This window comes from Grus americana, chromosome 11, assembly GCF_028858705.1.
Source record: "Grus americana isolate bGruAme1 chromosome 11, bGruAme1.mat, whole genome shotgun sequence".
NCBI lineage: Eukaryota > Metazoa > Chordata > Aves > Gruiformes > Gruidae > Grus > Grus americana.
In genome coordinates, this window is record NC_072862.1 from 14994624 (window position 1) to 15020183 (window position 25560).

Sequence of the window (25560 nt, forward strand, 5' to 3'; positions counted from 1 at the left end):
AGATATGTCCTGTTGAGAATTATTATACAGAATAGGAACAGTGGCAAGGATGTTAGTTTACATGAAAGGTCAAGCAGATTCAAAATACAGTTCTCATCAAGGCCAGTTTAAGCCTCCCAGCTGTACATTTTCCAAGTTCTGTCACTTATCTTCTTAATGCCCATATATTTTGCCTCGAAATAGAGTGAATAATATCAACTTGTAGATCTGCATGTTTTCTGTTTATACTCTCTTGCTGTCTTGCATTTTGCCTCATGTGGGAAGAGGCTTGGGAGACTAAGAAGGAAAACAAACTTTTAGCTGAGGAATAAAAGGCAGCTTATGTTAGTTAAAGATTCTGTTACTGCTTTTCCTTTTTTCATCTGGTGACAAATATTGTTCTCATCAAACTATGCCTAATGTATGTTGCCCAAAATAGTATTTATAGCTGCATAAAACTTAGGCTCTTATAGAAGTGCCCGTTGCTTTGGTATCTAAATAATGTTCATACAAGAACAGTTACAATAGTAAAATCTTTAGTAAATTCCATACAGCAATTATTTTGGTTGCCCAGTTCAGGCCAAGACTTTATAGTGCAGTTTCTCTTAGTTTTCTTATTATAAACTGATTATTACTTTATCTATACATAAACTTTCTTCATACTACCTGTAAATAGAATTTCTGCATCTAATGAGGCTGCCTTTCATAAGGATTCCTGTTGTAATGTAACCTGAAGTGCAGTTGAGGAAGCATGAAAGCTCTTTCTAAATGTTGACAGCTGCTGTTCTTCAATATTTATTCTAGCAGATGGTAAAACCTGCTTGTAATCACTAAATGGGAGAAGCTGTCTTACCCCGCTTGTTGAGCATATAGCCCCCGAAAGGCTGAGTAATAGCTACTTGGTAATAGTTGGGAAATCAATTAAATTCTGTAGGGAAGATCTGTTAGAATATTTCAACTGTCACATCTTTGGGCTGAGAAGAAAGAAAGGCAAAGACATTTAGTTAAGTGACTACTGAGCAGAATTTGGAACTGAAGCACTCCAAGAATAATAGGGGGAAATGTCCCACTATGACCTAAACCAGGAGATTGGGAGGATGAAGTGGGAGAGTTGGTTCAGCAAAGTCTGGGAGCTTGCTAAAGAGGCAGCTTTATGATATTTATTCCATCAGAAGCCAAAAGGGACTAGAATGGACATAGAAAATTGAATTGCAGAGCATTGTAGTGGGCACTCATGGACAGTTATGAGAGGGAAGAAGCAACTGAATAGAACAGAGCACTAAGCACCATTTTCTATTGCCTTTTTCTATTATTTTCTTGTATCTGGTAGATGTTGGGATAATATAAGTACTCTGGAATAGTATAGTGATAAGGTGACTAGGAGTGCAAGTATTATATTCTTCCCCTTTTTCAGTCTAGTGAAACAAAATCTATCACTCAGAAATACATTGCCAAATGCATATTTGGCTGTTATATCAGCAACTGCATAAGGGGAGATAAACAAAAAGTCTAGGTGGTGTAACTTTGAGTTAAAATATTTGCATTTTTATACTTGGGCCAAACTCTCACACACTGATGTGGCAGAATTGAAATCTTTGTTTTCTTTGTAGGTGATGGAATTGTTTATTTGACAGCTCTGTTTCTTCATCTGGGCATCCTCACTAAACCTTGTTTTGGTTCAGTGGTAGTCAGACAATGTGGTTTTGTTGCTTGGAAAAGAGCAAGTTCTGTAATTCAGCATCTTTGTTTTTCCCAATAATGTTTTTATTAATTGTGAAATACAGCAGCAGTTAACAAAGAGATGGAGATGAATTTTTTAGGAGCTAACCTGGAGTAAAACCATTGTTATAAAGTCTCTTTACTTCCTCTTCCTTCCTTCAGATAGTGATTGAGTAAAATTTTTCAGTTTCAGAAGGACAGTGTTTCTTGGGCTATCTTCCTGCCCTTGTCAGCGCTCTCCCCCTCACCTGATTTTCTTCTCCCATCTCTGTAGACATAGCGAGCCATTCCTACAGAGTTTCTTTTCTGCATGTGCCATGTGTATATAATTCTGCATGTTCTGTCTCTTTGCGACTTTGATCTGCAGCATCGCATGCTGCCTGTGCAATTATGTGTAAGGATCTGTTTAGTTGCTGCATAGTTTCCTCCTGAGCTAGTGTGCTGCAGCATTGTGGAGGCATCTCTAGGCTCTGTTACTGCCTTCTCGGCTTCTGCTGAGTGCTGGCAGCCCTGCTCTCGGAGGCACAGGCTGTGCAACCACCCTCACATCTGGCTCCCTTTTTGCACAAGTAGTATTTCCTGAGACTGTTGTTGAGTTCAGTTTGGCATCCTGCTCCTCCAGCACTGCTTCTTCCTCCCACAGGGAATTTCTCTCCAGCGTGTTGATTGAGGGGAGGCACTGTGATCTGTGACTGATTTATCCAGTGAGCTTATTACTGTGTGGTAGGTGTGGGGATAGTTTCATGAACAGGGAGCTACTATTTGAGTAAGATTTCTATTTAATGCTCTGAAAATTTGACATGCTGATTTTAAACTGCCTTCATGGAGGAATTCCCGCTGACAAATTCTGGGTTGACATTTTTGCTCCATTGTGTGATCAGTCCTAGCTTATCGTGTGTTAATAACGGAGTCCAGTTGTCAGAGGTTTTGTTGCTCCCCGCAGGCCTCCCGTGACTGTCCGATGGGCTGTTCTGTCCTGGGCACTCATAAGCACTTCAATTCTCTTCCTATTGACTGGTCTCTTTCTGAAGTGACCATCCAAAGCAAGTTTTAATTTCTTTTTTTTTTTTCCCTCTAAGAAAGATTTCCTGCTAAGGAACCTTTTTCCTCAGAAAAGTACCAGAAATAACACAAAATATATAACCTTTATTTTTAGAGCTTAACTGCAGCTTATTTGGCCTATAAAGACAGAGCCATGTTGGTAAACTTGTGTTGCTTATGTTCATACCATGTCTGAAACAATTAACTTATTCAACTGTTTGCAGTCATGCTCCACGTGTTCTCCTGTGCTTCACCCGTGGCTCTGGACAAATTTGAGTAAGGATGCAACTACCAATTGCTATACCAAGTATTAAAATTTTTCTTGATAACAGTGATCTGCCAGTGGGTATGCCAGAGAGAACTTGGCTCTTTAATGTACAACCATAGCATGACTTTTCTTAAGGTTATTTGTATAACTGATAATGCATTCTATACAATAGGAATTAATTTTAGTTTTTAAGCATGTAGCATATCCATGCCGATGTGCCTTTTGTAGGTGTGCCAAACCAATAAAATATTGCATAAATTACTATAGTAAAAATGCTATAGAATTAAGTAAACATGGAAAGATTATCTGCATTGAGAAGAGGGCAGGTACAGCTTCCTTGGGCATTCAGTACTCACACCAACACTATGTTTATGTACTGTGTACTGAAGATGATACCAAATTTCTTTGGTGCAGAAGCTATAGCTTGTTACCAGTTGCATGAGTCTTTATGTTGCTGCATATTAATATTATTTAGCTTGTGTCAAAACTAGATAGGAAACCGTATTTTCTGAGGTTTCTCACATAAAACTATCCAAGTATTTTCATACAATAACATTTTCACTTTAATACATCTTTATTGCTATTTCACAATATGTAAACACATTGTAGTGTGTGGAGAAACTCTTATGTACATAAACTACCTGTTTGCAGCAAGACTTACAAATACCATGTGAATCTCTGGGAATATTCTAAGGGAGAAGCATTTCTAACTTTAATAATATATTGGGATTAAGGATTAAAAGCAGTGGGGAAGTAGCTTTGTGCAGTGTAACCTAACAAGTGTGCTAAGAATCAACTTTTGGCAAGAAAACTCCCAATTTGCCCTCTCTCCCTGAAGTTGACCTGGTGGATGAAATAGTAGATGTGTGTATGATTCTAGGCATGCCTTCTCCAAAGATCAACATTTGTACACACTTTAGTCACCTTTTATACGCAGTGCTGTTGACATTAACCAGAGAGGCCAGTCTGACAGCGCTGTACTTTAACACCAGCTAAAGAGTTGCTCTGCTCTACTTGCATGGTTTATCTAAAAAGACTCAACACTGAAATCACACAGCGTAATTGTTTTCAGTCTACAAGAGTTCCCTTCCAGATACAATATCCTGTAAGACAATCGAGTATCCTACTGAAATCAACATATGTTCAATAGGTAATTTGATTACATATTTTTTTGTACTTCTGAAAACATTACGTTGAGCTCTGTGATTTATCAGTATATTATATCTAAATCTGCTTTCATTTGCACAACTATAAAACACCTTTAATGCTACTTTTGTAATTAGGTTTGCAAAGTATCACACAAGTGTAAGTTAGAGCAGAACTCAGGCCACCAGTCGTTCAAAGCAATCACAGACTTGCTCAAATGAAGGTCAATGGAAAAAGAGAGAAAACTAGTAAGATATGTCAAGAAAATAATTCATTTTCAAAATAAATGAAAAAAAATAGAGATGCTACTTTTTTTTGTAAGAAGTAGAATTACACAACTGCTTAGGTGCTTGGTCTTGTTTCCGTTACAGCGCCTGCCTGGGTGACTTCTAGAGTTGAATGAGGCCAACAGTGAATTAGGCCTTGTCAGTGTGACATTTACCTTGGACAAAGAACATTTGTTGACTGATTCTCGCAACACTTTGAATACTGTATCTTTACTGTCATGGTCTGAGAGGTTTTTTCTAAGTTATATAGCATTGCAAAATCAGAATGTGATATTACTCCATCATATAATTTTATTTTGCTGCTAATGAAAGAGCTTTTATTTGGGGTAAAACATTCCAACTGCATCTGCGAGGAGTATTCTGCCGTTTTGCCCATCCTTTTCAGTTTTGCAGGAGGTCACGTTCACATTGTGACACAGAGTGTTTTCTAGTTGAAACTAATTGAGAATATTATAACTGGAGGCCAGTTGTGTTTCACAAGATGAAGTGTTTAAATAGATGATAATATTCCTGGGTCTGCAGTAGAAGCATAATTTTTGTTTGCACTTGAGAATAGTCTTTGTTTTCATCTGTCAAGAAACATGACCCTAGAGCACAGAGGTTAACGTTATTTGTACCATCATTTTTGTTTGATTTCATTGAAAAAATATATATGTATATATATTAAAATGTTTTTGTTGTTGGTTTTGGTTGTTGTTTTGATTTGGCTTTTTAAACTGATTATTAATTCTATTTAACTGATTATTACCAATATTTTCCAAAATGATCTCATTATGTTTTTCAGTTATAAGTGAAATCACTATATTAATCGGAAGACAAGATAATGAATCCAAGAATTACATTATTGTGGTCCTGTATTTTACTGAATTATTGAGGTTTAGAATAAAAGATGATCAATGTTCTAACTGCCAGTATCAAGACAGTTAATAATTTTAATACAGTTCCCAGAACTATCTTGCAAAACCTTAGATTAACTTAATAAAGATTATTACATTATTAGTCTTTCCACTTAGGGTATGTTTTTCTTTTAATCTATGGGACTCTGCTAAATTCTAGAATATTTTTATGTAGAGATGGACACGTCTCTGTCATAACACCATGCTAATGTCATTTAACGTGACTGGTAGCTACCATGGGACAGCCAGCAAAGAACTAGTAAGGAAACTAAAGTACCTTCTCTCCCTGACTGTGGTCCCTACACAGCTAGATGGGAAATACGTGCTCTATCTATACTGTCTCTCTTTATCTGAGTAAAACTGAACCTCATGTATCATTAATGTAGCACTTAGCAAGAGGATTAAAATATTTTAAATCCTCCTACATGTAATAAAGTAATCTCAATAAGTTTTCCCATTTCAAATTCTGCAGCATGGCATCCCATTTGATAACCGTGCTGTGGCGTTCCTATGGAGATGGCAAGCCATTTCATGAGGATTGCTATTTCAGTGGCGCTCGTAATTTCTGTTACATTACCACTGCATTGCTGGTTGATATCAGTAGGCACTACTTGCTTAGTCTATTTTGATATTAAAAAAAACCAAACCAACCCCAAGTTGGAAATGAACTATTATCCTGGAGTTTATAAATGTTCTACTTAATTTTCTGTCAAATCCTTCATTTGCGATGTTTATTTTAAAGCTTATATACATTCTAGACTATGGTTACCTTTTTCTTCTCTGACAATATCCAAAATTGTGAGAGACAACATGTGTCTGATTTCTTCATTCGGAAAGGTTCAGGAGCATCAGCCTCCATAGATATACTGATTTTGTTAGACCTATTTCCTGGGTTTAAAAGCTGTGATGGAAGAAGTCAGAGGCGAGGAATTTGGCTATGGATGACCAATGGGATGGGAGGAGAGTGAAGGGGAGGGTGACAAAGAGTTTATTTCCATGTCTTGCAAAGCTCAGTATGACACTTTGCTATGTCTGTTTGCTTTTGTAAAAAACACCTTTGTAATGAAGCTGTTTAGGCATTGTACACTGGAGAAATTCCCATTAGAAACAGAAAGAAACAAGTTATTTACAAACCATATTGCAGGACAGTGTTGGCAATTTTAAGAGCAGTGGGTCCACATGATGTGTGTTGGACCTCCTGTAGGTGTGTAATTGCATTAGTCATGAGATAGAGTGGTTCTCTGCGTGGCCCGCAGCCGCTGGTACGGGATCCTGGGATGCCTGGCACTCATCCTTCACTGTGCAAAGCTAGGCAGTCCATTAGTTAAAAAGCTGAAGTCTCCAGCCTGTGAGTCAGAAGCACTGGTAAGTGGATATTTGTGTGTACAAATTCAGGTTTTTATCTGTTTTCCCTCATCTCTGGGAATGTGTTACCTATGTCCTTTTAGTCCAGTGACAGATTAAATCTGTAGGAAAGCCACAAAGAGAAATTTAAGGAATACAGTGTTTCCTTTTTTGCAATCTCATACTTAATCATGGGGGAAAACCCCAAATACAGTTTTTATTAATTAATCTTCACAGCACTGAAGATAACTGAAATTTATATAGTGCGTAACTTGGCAAAAAAAAAAAAAAAAGGCATTTCCTTAGTAAATGGAAGAAAGAAAGCACCTTTGAAAACAACTGGATGGATTTTTACGCTGTCTGGCTTATTATAAAAATGCAGCTTGCATAAACCCATACTGGATGAATGTAATAGTTTGTTAAACCTTTTTTTATTATTATTATCTATAATGGTTAATACTCTTGTATTAAAGAAAAGTGAAGATACTGTAAGTATATAGTAGGATTTATTTATTTTATTTTACTATGTAAAATTTATAAATGATCTGTGTGTACTAGCACAGGATTAGATTTTAAATTAAAGTTGTTATGGAGTTTTTGTATAGCTACTGATACTTGAAAAAGTCAGTTATGGAAATCCAAAACTCTTGTATTTATCACTAATATCGTTGCTAAAATGAAGTGCCAACCCTTTAAAGATAGTAATACTAATAATACTAACCTTGATTGCTGGAAAGTTGCCAGCTTTTCATCATCTTGCAGAAATATATTATACTTGAACCGAGAAAACATGCAATCGTCTCTCCCCCCGCCCATTCCCACAAACTGGAGCAGTATTATGTTAGCATGAGTTGTGCTGAGCCGAATCCAATCTGGAATTAAGAATGCTCCAGGGCATTTTTAATAAACTGTCATTCATTTGAACTCTAACCTTTTTTAATTTGCAGAATCTGGTAACACAGATGTACGCTTCAGCCACATTAATTTCTTTTTCTTTTCTTATCTTGGTGTGAAACACTGCTGATTGGACTGGGAAATGTGAAGCTGTGGAAGAAGTGGAAAGTGTTCATTTAAAATAGACTCACAACTAAGAATTGTAGTAGTTTAGTTTGCTGGTTTTCTGCCATTCTGAAATGTAAACTTAATTCTAGTACTGATTTTAATAAAATCCTTGAAGTGCTGAGGTCAGTGAGGCTTTCTGAAAGTATGAAAAAATAATGGCTTTTATTAGGAAACGCAAAGGATAAAATGAGGCCGTTGTCTTCCAAAGGGGAAGAAAACCCAGTTAATAATGGATTCCGGGCATAGAGTACTTGCTAGCAAAGAACTTGGTGGGCAATGAGGTTCTCACGGTAAACTCTTTCAAAACATGAATTCTGATTGATTCTCTGGCTGGTATCTAAAATGGCAAAGTTTGTGATGAGCGGTGGTTAGGCTGAGAGGTGCGGCAGGCACGGCCTGAGCAGGCTCTCAGACGCCGAGTGCCCCCGCAGCCCTTCGGGGGTGATGAGGTCAGCCTCCCCGACAGGTGTCGCTGCACGGCAGGGGTGCGCGGGAGGGGCTGCCCCGGCAACCGCCGCCCTGCAAAACCCTCAGCGTCGCTTGCACGGTGACAGAGCCCGCCCTGGCTCCGGCCCGCGGAGGCGTTTAAGGTGCTGCTGGGACTTTGGAATGTGTTACTGTCAGCGACGCTGACTTTGAGGGACTTGTCTTTCTGCGTAAATAAAGGTCTTAAGGATGCGTATGTGATAATTAAGGTAGAATAGATGCTTCAGTTTTGGAGGAAAATGGCTGGATGAGATATTACAGGTAACGAATACGGTCATGAATACAAACTTTATCCTGATCCTTTGTACAATGATTAAGTAAATGTGCTACTTGGTCATGATTGAACTGATACTTCCATAGGGAACTCAGTCCAATAGCTGGAGAGTGGAAAAACTGAAAAGAAACTGGAAGGCAGGACCATACCAGTGCTTTGGAGAGGAATGGACCCAGACGCACATTATTCTCTAGATGAAGTGCCCTAAATGCAGCAAAAGAAGCATTTGCCATAGGTCAAAAAGCTAAAATTTTGCACTAGTAGTACTGGATTCCTTTTGTTTCTTAAAGTAGAACTAAGAGGTAGTAAATGAACATTAACCTTTAATTTTTTTTTGCTGTCATTTTAATTCTAATATCAAAGAAGAGAACATGTGCTTACATTAAGAATTCAACTGACATTTTACAATGCTTTTCCCCTCTTCTATATCTAGATAATACTGCCTTCAGTGTTTTAAAGTTAATTTTCCTTTGTTATAAATGTGCTACAGCTATGTAATAAACATGCTAAGATGACTGCGTGTGCAATTTCAGCATTCACATTTACATTTGATAGTAGTTGATTAAAAAAACCCTAAATCAGTTTCTTCTGCACATTCCTGCCAGTTGAATTCTGCTGTAGGTGTTGGTGAGAGTTAACTAGGAAAACATACAACTCTGAACTTGGGTCATATTCAAAAAAAGAAGGAAGAACTAGCTGGCAAATATTGTGTTGAAAGTGTAAATGAAAGTATAACTTTCAAGTCTACACATGTTAACGATTTGTGGTTTTAAAAAGTTTTCATATTTAAATTTTTAAAGGTTTTTTCTCTCTCTTAAACTTTGATCTCTTTTGTCTGGTAATATAAGAGTATGTTATTAATATACATTAACAAATCCACAGCTTTGTTTTCCACAAGTCTTTAATTCCTTTAAATATTTTAAAATGTAACTGATGTGATACATCAGAACTTAGGTGAGCATTCAGTCAGTCAACAGGTCGGGTACTAAATTCAGCTGAACCTGTAGGAAAAGGAGGGCAATGATACTAAAGATAATGGAAGTGCTACTCTTCTGCCTTTTTATGTTCTCATCTGCCAAACAAATCAGCAAGTGTGGAGTGACTCTGTGTTTAAAGATACTGTCTCGAAGCAAGAGTGTGTATGAATGAATGACTGTGCAGTCTTGAATCCTTACTACCGTTTCCATTAATGTATGTTGCCTGGAATTAACTAATAGGCTGGAGGCTCAGCAGAAACTCTATGCAGTTTTTAAAAAACACAAGGACAAGCCTAAGAAATAACCCAAGAAAACAGGGTTGTAGTAGTTGAAGCTTGTTCTTGTCGGAGACAGCATGGGTTTCTGTTCTTGTACTAAACCAGAAATCAAGTATCTGGTGTTACATTAGAAATTGAGTATATTTTTAAAGAAATATGATCTCTTTTTTTATTTTTTTCCCTAGGATATAAGTGCAAATCCAGCTTTTTTATTTTTTTATTTCCCTCAAGTATATTTTCGCTTTGCTGCTTCTACTGTGAAAGTTCACTAGATAGTAATTTTACAAAGATACCTAAAGCCTTCATTTTTTTCATGTTTGCTTTAGTGGAATCTTACACCTGCACAGACTCTACTGCGCAGTTTGCACTCCTTGTTACTTCATTTATATCAGTATTACACTGGTTTTACAGTCTGAGTGGGAGGTTGACATCAGTAGTTTCAATGTTATTGGTAATTCTGATTCTGCATTCATGACATACAGCTTCTTATGCACTGAAGGGTGTCGGGTGTGTTGTAGTATTTCATTGATCTTATTAGAGGGTTTATAAAGATGCAGATGAAGCCAGTGTAGAAGGTGTAAGTAATCAGTGTATCATTTTCAAACAGGATGTGAGTCCTCATTATAATTTGATGAAGACTGTATTAATTTTGCTTTATTGAACCTGTTATATAGGAGGCAATGTGTGTTCAATTTGAACAACAATATGTGGCTTATAAACACTTATTGCATGCTAGTAGGATGTAGATAACAAACACTTAAGCATGAACTTGGGAGGAAACATCTTATTTTCTCTGTAGACACACTGATTATATGACTGGAGTGGAGTATTGTCAGACTTTCAATACAGCAGCAAAAGTGAACACTTTTCCACGACTTGCATAACATGAACAACTGGAATATATCTTCTCTCCCATTTCATTTTGTTTAGATGTTCTTCCTGAAGTGTTGGCTAATTTATAAAATGTTAATATTTGTACAAAGGAGGTGAGAAAGAAAATACAGGAAATTGGACATTCATTATTTAAATCATTATATGTCATAAAAACAAATTAAATCTGTTGTTTACTTGCAGCTTTTAATGTAAACTGTATCATTTGAATAGTGGGAAATCATATTGGTGTCCTGGTTGCCAGAGACTGTTTGTGACCCTCTAGTTCTGTAAATATGATTCACCCCACAAGTAAATTTTCTGCTGCCAGACAGGTGTCATGTCATTCTTTAATGTGTTCTTTAAATAATGTGATAGAGTATGTCATACAATTTTTTTACTTCTAAATTCTGTTTTCTGAAAAGATGAAGGTTTTCTTAATTCCTGCAATAAGTAATTTATCCTACATCCAGTTGACATTTACTAATGCTAAAGAAAGAGTGGGATCACCCTAACTATCCTTTATTTCATACTTCAGAGATTCTCACAGTTGTCATGAGAAAAATAACTTGGTTATTACAGCAGTAACAAACATTTAAAGTTCAGAATCATACAACAATTTGCGTTAGAAGGGACCACTAAAGGCAATACGGTCGAAACCGCTGCTGAAAGCAGGGATAACTTCAAAGTTGGATCAGGTTCTCCAGGCTTCATTCAGCCAAGATCTGAAAATACCCAAGGACCGGAGAGTCTACAGCTTCCCTGGGCAACCTGTTCTGCACAGAAGGGTTGTGCATCTTTTGATGAAAAGTATATGGATTGTCATGACCAGTTTCATATTAAAATATATATCTATGCATCTAAATTTTCTGAAATTACTATTATGATGAGTTGCTACTACCCTGAATTTAAATAGTATAAACGGTGCAGAAAATATTTATAGATTGTGTCTGTATGTGGCAGTGGCCCAGGTTAAATAGGTTTCTGGCAATCTGTGTTAATTCTGTTTTGTATAAGTGTTGCTTATTACTTGGTGGATTCATGGAAACATTAAGATTTTTTGGTATCGAAAGACTACTTTTGTTGTTAGTTTTTAAAACAGTTAAGATAGGAATGGATTTGAACAGCCATTTACTTTTGTGTGGGTTTTTTTTGTTTTTGGTTTTTTTTTTTTCTGGATTTATATAGATTTAAGATTTACTTATTGTAGAGAATATGGAGCTTAAAAAATTTCTCTCTCTTAGGTGGAAGAGCTGATGAATGCACTGGAAAAGACTAGACAAGAATTAGATTCTACCAAAGCTCGTCTAGCTTCAACACAGCAGTCTTTGGCTGAAAAAGAAGCACATCTGGCTAACCTGAGAATAGAGCGAAGAAAACAGCTTGAAGAAATTCTAGAAATGAAGTAAGTACACTGATTTATCTAATTTCTGGAAAATTTAAAATTACTACTTTCTTGCCGTAAGAGAAGAGGTTTTTTCTGAGTGGTTTTTTTTTCTATGTATATATTTAAGTCTGAATCGAAGGTCTTCTAATGGTTGTGAGACTGTTAAATTCCTTTTAAAATATGGAAATGCAAACCTCTTCATTTTAGAAGTACTCAATAATTGACATGAAAAGAATTTTTTTAAAGCTGTCCTTTGTTACATGCAAATAAAATATCAGCACGGTATAACTTCCATGAGAAATTGAGGGTCTAAAGCCCCATCTTTCAGTGGGAATTCTATGCTGGAATTTCTGTTAGTGTCAAATTCAAGGAAAGGGGTTTATTAACTTTATATGGATGGTGCAAAGTTTATTGCATTGAATTGGTTAAAAAAACTCCAAACCCACAAAACTCTATTTGCATACACATTATCACTATGTATAAATGTACAGAACTGAAAAAAAGAAGATAGACCTATAATTTAAATCTAAATTTCTACCCACAATAAAGGTAAATATCTATAATTATGATATGTTAAAACTCTGACATGATGTTTAAAATAGGCAAAAACGAGTGAACCTGTTATGACTTGGCTAGGCTGATAAGTGTGTGGTTAACATTCAACAAAGAAAATTCACAGTTGTAATTTCGAAACTTTTTTATTGAGGAAGGGGAAAAAAAAAACCCAAAACAGTTAAGTCCTATATGACTTCAGCTAAATTGTTGTAGATACCCTCACATTTTAAAGGAAGGGAAATAATCACAAAAAATATTTTAATGATGTGGCTGTAAACAAGACAAAGTGGAAATGGAGACCTATGCTTACTAGAGTTTTATAAAAGTAGGTTTTAAGAATCGTTGCCATATCATATAGATGCAAGAATACTGTAATGTAAGCATGGTTTCCAGTGAAATCAAAAGAACTTGTGCTTTTCTCCTAATGAGGTCTATATCTATACAGAAAAATGGGAGCATATATGAATTAGAGTAGTATATGATATTATATTCTATAATAGATGCATTGGGTTAGTTTTCTGATTTTCTTTTATCTGTATATATTAATTCACCTATGATCACTCAGATGCTCAGTGCCAGTATATTTCATGCATCATCTATTTTCTCTGTAGTGCTTTCTTTGAGTGCATGCTTGTTTTTCATCCTAATGGTAAGATTTTTGTTTCTTTTTATCATAATTTTCAATTATTGAGCAACAAAGGGGAAAAAAAAGCAGTATCTTTAATTCTGTTTTGGGTACACAGAACGTCACAGAACTGCGTAAGGCAAGTATCTTCAGTCTGGGAAGTGAGGTTGGCAAAAACTGGTGAAGTTTGACTATTGTCTTGATAAAAGCTGTTCTATTTTATCCATAAAGGACTGAGTGGATGGTACTAGTGATGAAAGACCCAGTATCAAAGGTCCAAGTTAGGAAGAGTTTGAAATTTAAAATGAGATATAAACAAAGAGTGTCTTTTTACAGTAACAATTTTAAAAGTAAAATAGTAAAATTAGAAGAAAATTTTAAATTAGCATCTAAAAATTAAATTAATACAAATCTCTGGTGTCTTAGTTTTCTTTGAGTAGTCATTAATATATTTTTTGTAAACAACTTATTTTTCTTTTTTGCCTTTGATTTCTTAATTACTACTTTGTTAGCTTTGTAAGTATATAAACTTTTTCTGCCATTACCTTTTTTCTATCTTCAAGTGAAACAATTGTTCATGTACAGTTTTCATTTTTTAATCCTGAACAAACCCTTCTAACCTGTAATAATAAAGTGCAATTAATTATAATGCATGCTTCTTCCTACTTAGGCCACAGAGGGTTACCTAATCCTCTACTAGGTAGCTTTCCCAGCTACCTAGCCCTGTGTCGTTACTTGTAAGAGTCTGATGCTCTCATACACAAATCACTCCCCCTGAAATCTATGATTCAGCTAATAACTTAGAATTAGAACTAACTTTCATTAAAAAACCATATATTCAATTACTATTACTATTAGTTTCTGTAAAATGTGTTACAAAGCTGAGTTCATATTGGAGATGGAATCAGACAGAACTTGTATTGCTTGTGGTGAGACGTAAAGAAATGAATATGGTGCTCAGATGTCAGGATGGTTTTGCTTGTCTAGGAAATAGGAAATAGAGTTAATGAACAAAGCAAAATGCAGAAAATCACAACACAATATTACTAAACAGAGAGAACAAATAGAATGATGACAGAAATTCACATGATCGTGTTTCCTTTTTTCTTTTTATTGCCTTTTTAACAACATTAGTATTCAAAGAAGCAAAAATGAACATACTTATTCATTTTTTTGAGCTCTATGTACGGGAAAGGGCAACTTGACTGCTATTACATATAAATTAAATGTAAATCTGAATTTCAGATTCTTTAATAAGATATACTAAACAACATAAATTGATACATATGTATTAGTACACATCTTTTAGAGATAATTCAGATATTTCATCACAATAGTTTAATTTTTGAAATTGCTCACTGAAATAAGTGTATGACAAACTTTATAAAACTGTTACATTACAACAGAATATGCTAAATATGGCATCACATTTTTCTAATGAATAAAGTATTCTCAAAAACAGTTTGTAGAAGCTAGCTAAGACCCAGCCATCCACTGACAGAATAATAATTCTGTGTTGTAGTAATATAGTAAAATAGTGTGTCTTCTCTCAGATATTTTAAGATAATTTATTAATTGGCAGCATTGACCATAACTTCTATTTATCATTTTTTTAATTCAATATTGTGTGATTTTTGGCTGCTAGCTTCCAGTTAAATAGGCATGAACGGTGTGTTTAAGAACATTCATGATGATTTCCTATGCTTATATTATGTTCAAGTTCCAAACATAACTCTGCATTCTAGGCCCATCTGGCTGACATTGCCAAGATCCGTCTTAATTTACTGGCTACAATCAGTTGTCAGTTTTAGATAACTTCTTCAGTTGTCATTACATGTTCCTATATACATTCAGTTATTTAAGGAAGTTTAGAATAAGAATGGATAGCAGCTTAATCTTGTTCATTAGCTTGTTGGTCTTTTTGAACTGGAAACTGGATAAGTACCCATTAAATGAAAGGTAATTGGATGGAAGGAGATAAACATCAAGTTACTCCTAAATTGATGCCAGCATGTGAAAAAATAAGATTTATTTTAAAGAATTCCAAAGTGTTCAGTTTGGAGAAGGATTTGCATTTGCATGTTACTTTCTAAATATGTGATTCCCCCCCCCCCCCAAATGTCTATTAAAAATATTACTATATTAGTTCTGGAGGAAATATTTTTGTTATGGTCATATTATTTTAGCAGTGCACACATAACTCATACTGACATTAATGGAAGTTACGCATACATGTTAACAGTAAAATGCAGCATGTGTTCAAATCCATCATTTTGCCTAATTGTCTTAATGCTTTGTGCTCTATCTCTGAGCGTAAAAAAACATATCAATGCACTTATTTTTTAATAAGTGATAGTTTAAAACAAATACTGTATTGCAGTGTGACAAAAGGCATGTTAATGTTTTTAAAAATGCATTTGTCATCTATAGAAAGTTTTCAATTGGCCTGAACTTAAAAATTGGTAGTTAGAAATATGTATCAAGACTACTTTTCCTAGACATTGTTTTTGTTTTCTGAGAGTCCTCAAGAAGGAGCACAGCCTACTGAGAGCTTCACAAGACTTGCCTGGAAAAGCTTATTCATTTTGTAATATGAAGAGCTTGAGGCTAGGAGAAGTTTGTGCTGTGATGTGGTGGGTTTTGTTTCAGATGTTTCAGAAATGCCGTGTTTGTGGAGCATTTTTTCATGACCACAAGGCATCCACAATGCTTTCATACAGATGTCCTTTCCTATATGGTGGTTCCTTTCCTATATGGTGGTTCCTTCCAAAACTCATAAACCTGCTTGTAACAAAATTAGATAGCTGAATAGATAGATAAATGAGTATTTATGTAATATTAAATTTGCTTTATATGAAAGAAATGCCTGTCCTAATGGAATGTGGATTTTACATTGTGGAATAGATCATCTTTTAAAGAAATGGTTGAAATTATTTTCCCTTTGAAAGATATAAAGTTCGACCTTGAGAGCCAATAGTTGTAAAAGAAAGTCTAATGGCATGTGAGGGAAAAGGTATAAAAATTATTATCACCTTTTTTGTTATTTCAACTTTTAAATTATATGCATGTAATCTTCAAGGTGCAACCACCAAAGTTAAAAACAAAACAAACCCCAACCCCTAAACCCCCCCAAAATTTTGTAACCAAAACTTGGGGTTTTCTGGGTTAAAAGGCCTTAAATTAACTTTCTGTGGCGTTTACTCAGAAATATGTTTAAAAACAAGATAAAATTATTTCCTTGTGGTTTTGCATTAATTTGATCTTTCAGTGACTTAGTTACATGTGACAAACAATGCACTTAGTAATGAGTGACCATGGAATTAATCCCCCAAAAGACTGAGCTTCATGTTTTGACTGTGAATTCTTAATTTTTGAGATCCAGCTGTTAATTACCGAGTGTTTCTTATAGCAGTCAACTCAGTACGCTCAGTGCTCTGAAGCTTTCAGAGTATCCTGAATGAAATTCTTGCCAGGAGTTTGAAAGGTAATTTCCTTTACTTTGATAGAGTTCATGCCATCACCTGTGGGTATTGCTAAATCAGTTTTGTTGGAAGTAACTTTGCCCTGAAATTCACTACAAATATCCAGAAGAATATATATTTTCCCTTATGTGGAATAAATCAGATTACTTCAGTAATGAAGCATTTAAGATCTCCTAATAAAATAACCAGCTACTAGTCCTTTCATTCAATAACAAAAATAGAACATTGCTGTGCTGTCAAAAAAAAATTATTTTTAAATTAGATTTTGCAGTAAATTTTTTACAGTGACAGTATAAAATTAAACATCCTTTCCTTTGTTTAAGAACGTCCACCTTTTTTTTCACTGAAAATAATAAATGAATATTGCTTATCTCTGTTTTTCAGTATGTTTATTCATTTAACAGCACCTGTGTATAGTCAAGGATGAAGTATTTGTGGGCAGAAGGGGATAAAAATGTTTTTTCTGCAAGCATTCAGTCCCACCAGCTGCTGCTCTTTGCAGAAGTGCTGACTACATTCTGCACTTTTACCTGCTGGGTTAGGGGTTCAGCTGCTCGGCCAAACACGGAGAGGGCACTTCTGTTTGCCACTAGATGCCAGTCTCGGGTGCAAGACCATGGTCTTGATCTGCTTGGTTCAACAAACTGAGTATGAGCAGCGTCACAGAGTGAGGAGGAAGCTTCTCTTGTTGCAGGGAAGAGGATATGTCTTGTCGGTTTGTCTGTCCCCTGGTCTCACTAGTCCCCTCCTTCCTTTTCGTGCAGGAAATTCAAGCATGGGCAAGTATACAAATGGCCTGAAGTGGAATTTTGAGGATATTGTGGGGATGAAGAGGGTCTTTGAATGGATACTGGAAGTCAGGGATCACAGCCTAAGGGGAAGACTGTGTAACATGTAAAACTAGAGAGTCACAGTCAGAGATTGTAGGGAAGTCAAAATGCTTTATGAAGTACTAGTGGCAGAAGTATAAGGAAGTTTCCCATTCATCTGGTTTTCTGCAGATATACCCCTTTTTTCCATCTATAAATTTTACTGGAGTAGAAGTTGGGGATTTCACATCTGTGTAGCAGCTCAGCAGGAGCTGCAGCTCTGACAAGGGCTGTTGGATGTCCAGAGAATCTAGACATGTTTCCAGCACCTGGACAAATCAACTCATGTCCCTGCCTTACATTCTCCTATTGCTATTTCCATCCATCACCATCTCAGACTGGTACTTGGGGAGGAAAAGGGAGAGGAGCTCTGCATGTTTTCCTTTATTTATGCCCTAATTACTCCACCCCGAGAGGTTCTGTCACCCACAGGATAGTGGTTTCTTTCTCATTGCTGTGGGTACAGCTATGGTCAAAAGCGCTTCTGAAATCTCTGTGTGAGTAGTAAATCCAGTGCATCTGGAACATTTCAGTGTAATTGTGTATGCAATTCACCTGTTCAGTGCAAACACAGGCCAGAACCATGACACTCATTGGTGGGAAAATCCCTGTTGAAATTGTAGGGACTCTACTTGCATGTAGTCATGAAGTTAATTTCCTTTTTTTGGGGTCTTCCATACAGCAGCAAGGATAAGGAAAGCAATATAGTGAGGTAGGAGAAATTGGTAAGGTGATTTAATGTCGGAACTGCTCTTTGAAATTGCTGGGAACTCACTCTTTAAAACCACTTGAAACGATAGCTTCCCTATAGACACTGTCTGCTTTCAGTGTTGCAGTCAGGCAGCGCGTGCCCCCCGCCCCCTTTCCAGAAAGGAGAGCGAGAAGGTAGATAACCGTTTCTCTTGCCTACACTGGAAACTGAGGTGTTTAACTAAAACGTGTGAGCAAAGATGCTCAGTTTATGCTCCTTTTTTAAATGCTAGCATATTCTAAAAAGAACCAACACCTACCTTGGGGATAGTTCTAGGCTAAATTAGTAGTAATGGCTGCATGACATTAAAGAATACTCTTTGAATTGAAGTTTAAGCAAATATACCAGGGTCAGATTTCTTAGACTATATTAATAAAGTATTATTTTGAAAGTAAGATCATTTTAAAATCATTTTTGCTACTTGGTCAGCTCTAGTACAGCCTACATTTTGAGAAAGATAGCTATGATAATTTCTCTAACGTGAATTCTTTAACACATCTTTACTTAATAGGTTAGATAACAGAGTAGTGTATAAATAGCTGTGGAGAAAAAATAATTTTCAGAAAGAGTTTAGTATTTTTTTGTAATTTTATTAGAGGGATTATTTTGACTTGTTTCAACTGTGGTAATGTATACTATAAACATGTTCAGTGAATGGTTAGCAAGTCGATTGTCTCAAAAATTGTACCATTTCGAATGTAGAACACTGGACTGTTTTTTAGTAACCTGTGGACTGCTTCCATTTAATTGTAGGATTCATGCTGAGAGTGTAGAGAGTCATATCCCAAGTTAAATACAAACAAAACAGCAGGATGTTGATACAACTGTGACTTCCATAGGAAGTAGTTAGAATGGTAATGTGGTCTCCTTCTAACTTGGGTGGAAAGTCTCTTGTGACTGCTTTTGCCCCACAGACCTGTAACACAGCATGCCTTGACTAACATTTTTGACACCAACTTGCAAACACCATATAGATTAGAGAAACCCAAATGAAGGCTTTGTTCTCTGGAACAGAAGCTTTCTTGACTAAAATGAAGAGATGTTTTTCTTTTGTAAACAACGAAGGGGCACAAAGCAATAAAATGTTTCTCTCTGTGAGAATAGAATGAGTGAAGTGTTTACTTGGCAAAGCACTTCTCTTATTTAAAGACATATGAGTGTCACCAAGTTTCTATTCACTTGAGAGTCTTGTATGTTCAGACTAAGTGATAGTATACTTTGATTTTATTTTATAAGATTTGTGATGTTTGAAATTTCATCAGCATGGGAAGAAAGTGTGCCATTTCTTTTCTTCATTTTGTTCTTAACGTCATAATTTACTTTCAAAATAGATTGTCACCTGCTACTGAAGGCTAGTTAGTAAGATCAGTTTAGGATTTCTCCAAGATGCAATGTGAGAGGCCATATTTTGCCTGCTTTTATGTGGGTATCCAAGCAAAGGAAGCTGGAGCCTCTCCCATGTTTCCTGTCCCCTGTAGATGGTGGGAAAGTGCAGTAACAACCTTTTCAAAGTGTTTCCCTTCCAATAAGGCAATGTCTTCCTCTCTGTTATGGAATGGCAGTAGTGCTGTAGTCACAGAAACAGAAACATTGCTTTAAGGTGAACCAGAAAGAATTCAAACATATTCCAGACAATGTGTACTGTGGTTATAATAAATTGGTGTACTTTTCTGATTGAGAAAATGGGTCTGGATTTTGACCAGCTTGTTTTCTTCTTCTCCTAAATATTTTGGCTTAATTATCATGTGTTTCTATGAATAATGTTATCAAGAAAGTATAGAAATTTAAGCTTCTGGCTCTCTAGTTGTAAAAATGATCTTCCAGGTTCCTATGATCTGTATGGTTTGAGGCAGAATGGGACTTTGAAGGTAGTTGCCCCTCTGTATCCTAGTACTGCACTTTTCTTTGAGATTTTGTTGCTGGTTTTCTCTTCCCGTGCAGGTACCTTGCCTCAGTAGAAAAATAACAGTCAATACTCTAGCAAACATTTTATGTCGGAAATTCCACAGTACTACTTAAGGGTTTTATTCCTTGAGTATTTCCCCGGAACTTGAATGGTAGAGAGATCAAGGGGATCCTGCAGCTGGTTTATGAGGGAGAGACTTAAAGACTCTTCATTCTAGGGAGGGGAAGGCAAGGGGAGGATATGTTTGAAGTTTGCAGAATTTCAAAGGAAGGCATAAACTGAACGTAGAACTGTTGTTTATCAGATCCCCCAGCATAAGGAACATCAGGCACTTGCTGAAGTTAATCAGTGATCGATTTGAAAGAGAGAGAAGTGCTGCTTTATGGAGTGGTTGGTTGGTGACCTTCTGGAACTTGCTTCCACAGAAGGCAGAGTGGCATCAGCTGGTTCAAAAATGGGTTAGACAAATTCATGGACAAGAGATCCACAAATAGCTACTTCTTTATACTCTTTGACTGTTGTTCTTGAACTATGTTAATAACATTTATTTTCTCTCTGAAGTATTAGCTCTTTCCTCCCACATTGCGCCTTTACACTGAAACACACATAGTTAATGATCAGATGATTTTTTAAACTTTTTTTTTTTTTGAGAACCAGTTATATGAAGTCAACTAATACATTCTGGAAAGATTAAAGACCACACTTTGAATCGCCTTTTGCATCTTCTGTTGCCCTGTAGTGTATAAGTAGATTTACATGATGATACAAGTGACAAGTGATTGTTTCAAAGTGCAGGTTATAAGAGTGAGAGATGACAGTTACATTACATTCTTTAGTGGTTCAATCACTTAGAAGACAGACAGAATTAACAGTGCTTCAGGTTTACAGGTGTCTCAAGCTGCTTGAAGGACTTTGAGATGCAGAGTCTAGTCTGTTGAGTGCTGCAGTCTAGTCTGTTGAGTGCAAATGAAAATTTGAAGAAACAATTGCAATTGAAAATCATTACATTTCCTTCTTTTTCCTTTTTGAAAAAATCAACTTCTTTAAAATGCTTTTCTGGTTTTTGTTTGTTTGTTAATTTATAAATGTGTTAGGGTTCAAAATACACCAGTTTATGATAAATCTTGATTTGTAGCATTCTAAATTCATGTGAGGTGGAAAAGTATTCAGAAAGGGACAGGGATGAGAAGGATAGTATATAACAGTGAGAAGGGCCTCTGAGTTAGTATTCAGTGAAACATGGACAATGGTAAAAGGAAGAGGGCTGCACAAACCTGAAGAATGAAAATCCAGATCTGGACTCTTCAAAAGGCAAAGTCTAGTTTGAAGTATGTTTCTATTTTGAAGGAAATTTACTATTTTTATCTAAAGTTAACTTACTGGGGAGTTTAGCAATCTTAACTTTTTAGACAAAGAAGTAGTATGTATGCTGTATTGAGCATTAAAAACTTTTTGTCTGGCTTCTATTGCACAACAACTTTTTTTTTTTTAATTATTATTATTGTGAGAAAATATAAGCAACAAAATCATTTTACCAGAAGAACAATACTATAAAAAAAAAATTGTAGTCTTGATCTTGACAAAGCTATATTTATTTTAAAACTACCTCAAAAGTGCTTATATGAGTTAAAAAATTAGTAATGATAAAAATGATGAAATAGGATGGCATTTGTTCTGAAGTTCAGCCAGCATGGGAATGCGAAGGCCTCCACCTCTGATAATATACTCAAAACAACAAGTGGCTCAAAAGACAGAAAGGAAGGAGTAGGAGGCTGAAAGTAAAAAAAAGAAAGAAAAAGTTAGGCTTCTGTTTCATGGATTTTTTTTTTAAAGCTGACTGAATTACGCCCTTGTCTACTGAAAACCTCTTAGTGTAATTCCCATTGGCCTCCGTGACACCTAGGGCAGTGCTGATCAACTGCAGGCTCCCATATTCCTAACCTCAGCCAACTGAATATGATTCTAGCAGATGTTTCTGCATTTTAGACCTCAAAATGTGATGGGTCAGCTTTTTTGGGTTTTGTTTTTTTTTTTTTTTTCCAGTGGCAAATCTTGCATACTTGAGATCCAGGACACGCGATTCAATGGTAGAAATTATGAGCTGAGGGTCTCCCCAGTGGGATAATGCTGAACTTAATGTAAACTCAGATCTTTGAAAAGGGAGAACCAAAGAAATTTAAAGGTTTGGATCACTTAAACTAAATTACAGGATTATTGTTTAATATTGTATAAAAATATGAAACATGCTTAGAAATGTATATGATGATGTTTTCTATTAAAAGGAAAAGGTCGTATAAAGTCAGAAGCAATCAGACAGGAACAGCTTGTTTAGAGCAGAAGGGAAAGGTTTGGTTAGTGTTCTCTGCTTTCCCATTACTCCTTAGGTGCTATGAAGTAAATCCACTGCTGCCTCCTTCCTGTGCTTCCTCATTCCTCCCTTTCCCCATGCCCCCAGCAAAACAAGTACTTTTCAGTGGGCTGTGGAAAAATAAATCCAAGTTTCTATTGCTTTCTTTCCCCTGATTGGGTTCTCTCATGTCTAATAACATGCAAGATGTGCTTGAAGTTTTGCTCTCATGTCTGAGAACATCATTAAGGCTCTGTAATGTGCGTTCTCTCATGCTTTGTAAGGTGTAAGCTCATGGGGCAGCCTTTCTGTCTGTAAGGGCATAAGTAAGATTTACTCTTTTTTTCTAACTGATAAAATGACACCTGTAAGAATTTGTTGTCATAGAGGTCTGTACCTCTATCTTGAAATGAGTCAAAGCGTTTCTGTCCTTTGGGGAGGGAAACACACTCATACTGTATTTTAAATCCAAGAGAACTTCATGCTATTTGTTCTGGTGATGTTTATGCCCTCCCACTGAACTGTGTATAGCTTACTGATTTAGAGTACTATCCTGACAAGACTGATCAATACTCTTTATTAATACAGTGCCAGGCATAATAGGCTCCCATCCTTCACTGGCCATGAAGCATTACTATAATAAAAAAGTTAATAATAAAAACATATGTTATCACTGTCAACACTAAACAAAGTGAGTGTAGAAAGATTGTAGTAAGAAGAGAATTCTTCAAATAGCATTGGTAAAGTATGGCATAGCACACAAAAAAGTGCTCAAGTACTGAATTTCTAATGAGCAGCACCTCTCCTTTCAATGCTGTGCTGTTTAGCAGAGACTGGCAGATTGTGATTTAGGGGATGACAGTGGAAATTAGGATGAGATCATCTCAATTTTCTCTGATTGTGAACAAACTTGGCTATGTCCACACTGTTGTGCAGTGTACCAGCAAAGAAAAGCCCTATTTAAGAAGGTACATTATTTAAGAAGGTACATTATATAAGTCTGTGCTACATCTTATTGTCAAACTGTTGTGTTCAAGATAAACATCACCTTAAAAGGACACCTTGGCTTACTTCCTTAAGGTGAAGTGGCTTCAACTGAATAGATAAACTTTTCAAGGCCAAACACAAGCTTGGTGACAGCACAAACTTATGCAGAATATTGGTAGTGGAAAGATTTTTTCAATTGTTGATAAATGGGAATGTGGCATGTGTAGTGGAGCTTGCATAATCCTAATAGGATTACTATGCTTATTATGTTGCATTTTAGTGTTTAAAAGTATATTGGGGGATGCACGTGAAAGACTTGGTATATTTTTTCCCCTCATGTTTAATAGTGAATTTCTCAAAACCCATCCAGTTTTAGTTTTGTGAATATGTAGATACTAAAGGGGAAACTGTGATTCACTGGCTTAGATTAGAAATGTAAAAATACTTTTTTGTGGTTAAACTCTTCCCGGTTTCTAACCATTCCTACCTCAAACATGTAGTTTATCTTTGTTGCATTTGACTCTGACCAAAATTAGGCCACACAGGCCTCTGAGAATCACCATATTGCTAAAATCATTCTAGTTACAAGGGATTCTTCTTTTTTGCTTCCTAAGAAACTCCTCTTGCATTCTTTGAAGACTAGCTTACATTGTTCTCATCCTCTAGGTGGTAGGGAAAATGTAGATTGGTCTAACAGAAATAGTCATTAAATGTACAACTTTGTTCTTATGCTTTTCAACCCTCCTGAGCTTTCTTATGGTTAGGAAACAGAGATAGGTACTGAGGAGAAAATGTTGAAGGTAGGTTTTGTAGGATAGGAAAGGTGGGTCACCTCTGTGTGCAACACAGAATCAAAACTAGCCTAGATACTTTCAAATCCTTACACTATGTGGATTGTGAATATAATTTATTGAACAAAATTCCACTTAAATCTACATCCATAAGAATGTAATTTTATATTCTGTCTTATTTCTTTAGGCTGGAAGAGTTTTGAATAAAACTCTGCAGTCAGGTTTGAGCATAGGACCTTATTGCATCTATCAGTGAGTGGCAGTGAGGGGACTTCGAGGTAGTTGCATTCAGCTGTCAGCATGTTATGGCAAGCAATAGTCCAAAGCCTGATTAGGAGGGAGTGATGCAATTAATAGGAAGAGTGATCTGAACTTTTAAACCCCGTAAAAGCTCCAAAATATGGAATTGTCTCATCAGTATTTGGGGGATTTACCGTGTTTGATAACTTCTGACTATTTTGGTGAGCTGGACAACCTCATCCAGGTCTTATATGACTGTCTTGAGAAACTCTTTTTAGTTTTCTGTGTGGTCTGTAAACAAAAGGTAAGTAGTTCATATGCGTGGGGTTTAGAGCAGGAGCTGCTGTTCAGACTAGCGTGAAATTCAGTAGCAAAAAAGTAGAGATTATTACATAACACTTAAAGAATAGAAGCCCAAGAAGTGTGGTGGTACATCATCTGACATCCAGCAACCTGATACCCTCTTAACAGAGCGGAAAATACTCTGACATTCATGAGCTCAAAGAAAAGACTTTTCACTTATTGAAAAATATTTAAACTTTCAGCATGCATGGAAGAAACTTGACTGCTTTCCAGCTTTGTTTTGGGTGTCCATTTACCCTCCTTGTCCCCCTGGATTATTTTGTCAAAAACTGGAAGAAAACTGGTGAAATGAAAACAGAGTCTTTTTGAGGTTTTGTGGCTATGCATACATGTGTACCGCCCAGCTACCCGCTGCTGCCCCTCCCATCGGACCCCTCTTAAAAAAAATAGTACAAGGATCCAGTCAGGATGAAAATTACCTACAGCATTTTCACAGTTGTATTAAGAAATATAATTTATATTTTTTTCTCTGTTAGAAATATCTCCCTTCAACACTTCTATACTGTGATGTTTTGTTTAGTCTAATGTAGGTTTTTGTTAGTATCTAGCCTAAAAATGAATCTAATTAACAGATGAACTTAGGAAATCCCTACTGTAATTTGGCAGCTAAATGAATGAGGGATATCAGTA

General features: G+C 36.1%; 1 protein-coding gene across 16 annotated transcripts in view; it reads left to right on the forward strand.

The window, feature by feature from the left end:
• The window catches only part of ERC2 (ELKS/RAB6-interacting/CAST family member 2), a 509200-nt gene that overhangs the window by 270894 nt on the left and 212746 nt on the right, over positions 1–25560 (forward strand). For all 16 annotated transcript variants that reach the window (XM_054838820.1, XM_054838822.1, XM_054838825.1 and 13 more), the window contains one exon: positions 11872–12032. In XM_054838820.1, the coding sequence (XP_054694795.1) occupies positions 11872–12032 (161 nt within the window). The remainder of the gene's footprint in view (positions 1–11871; positions 12033–25560) is intronic.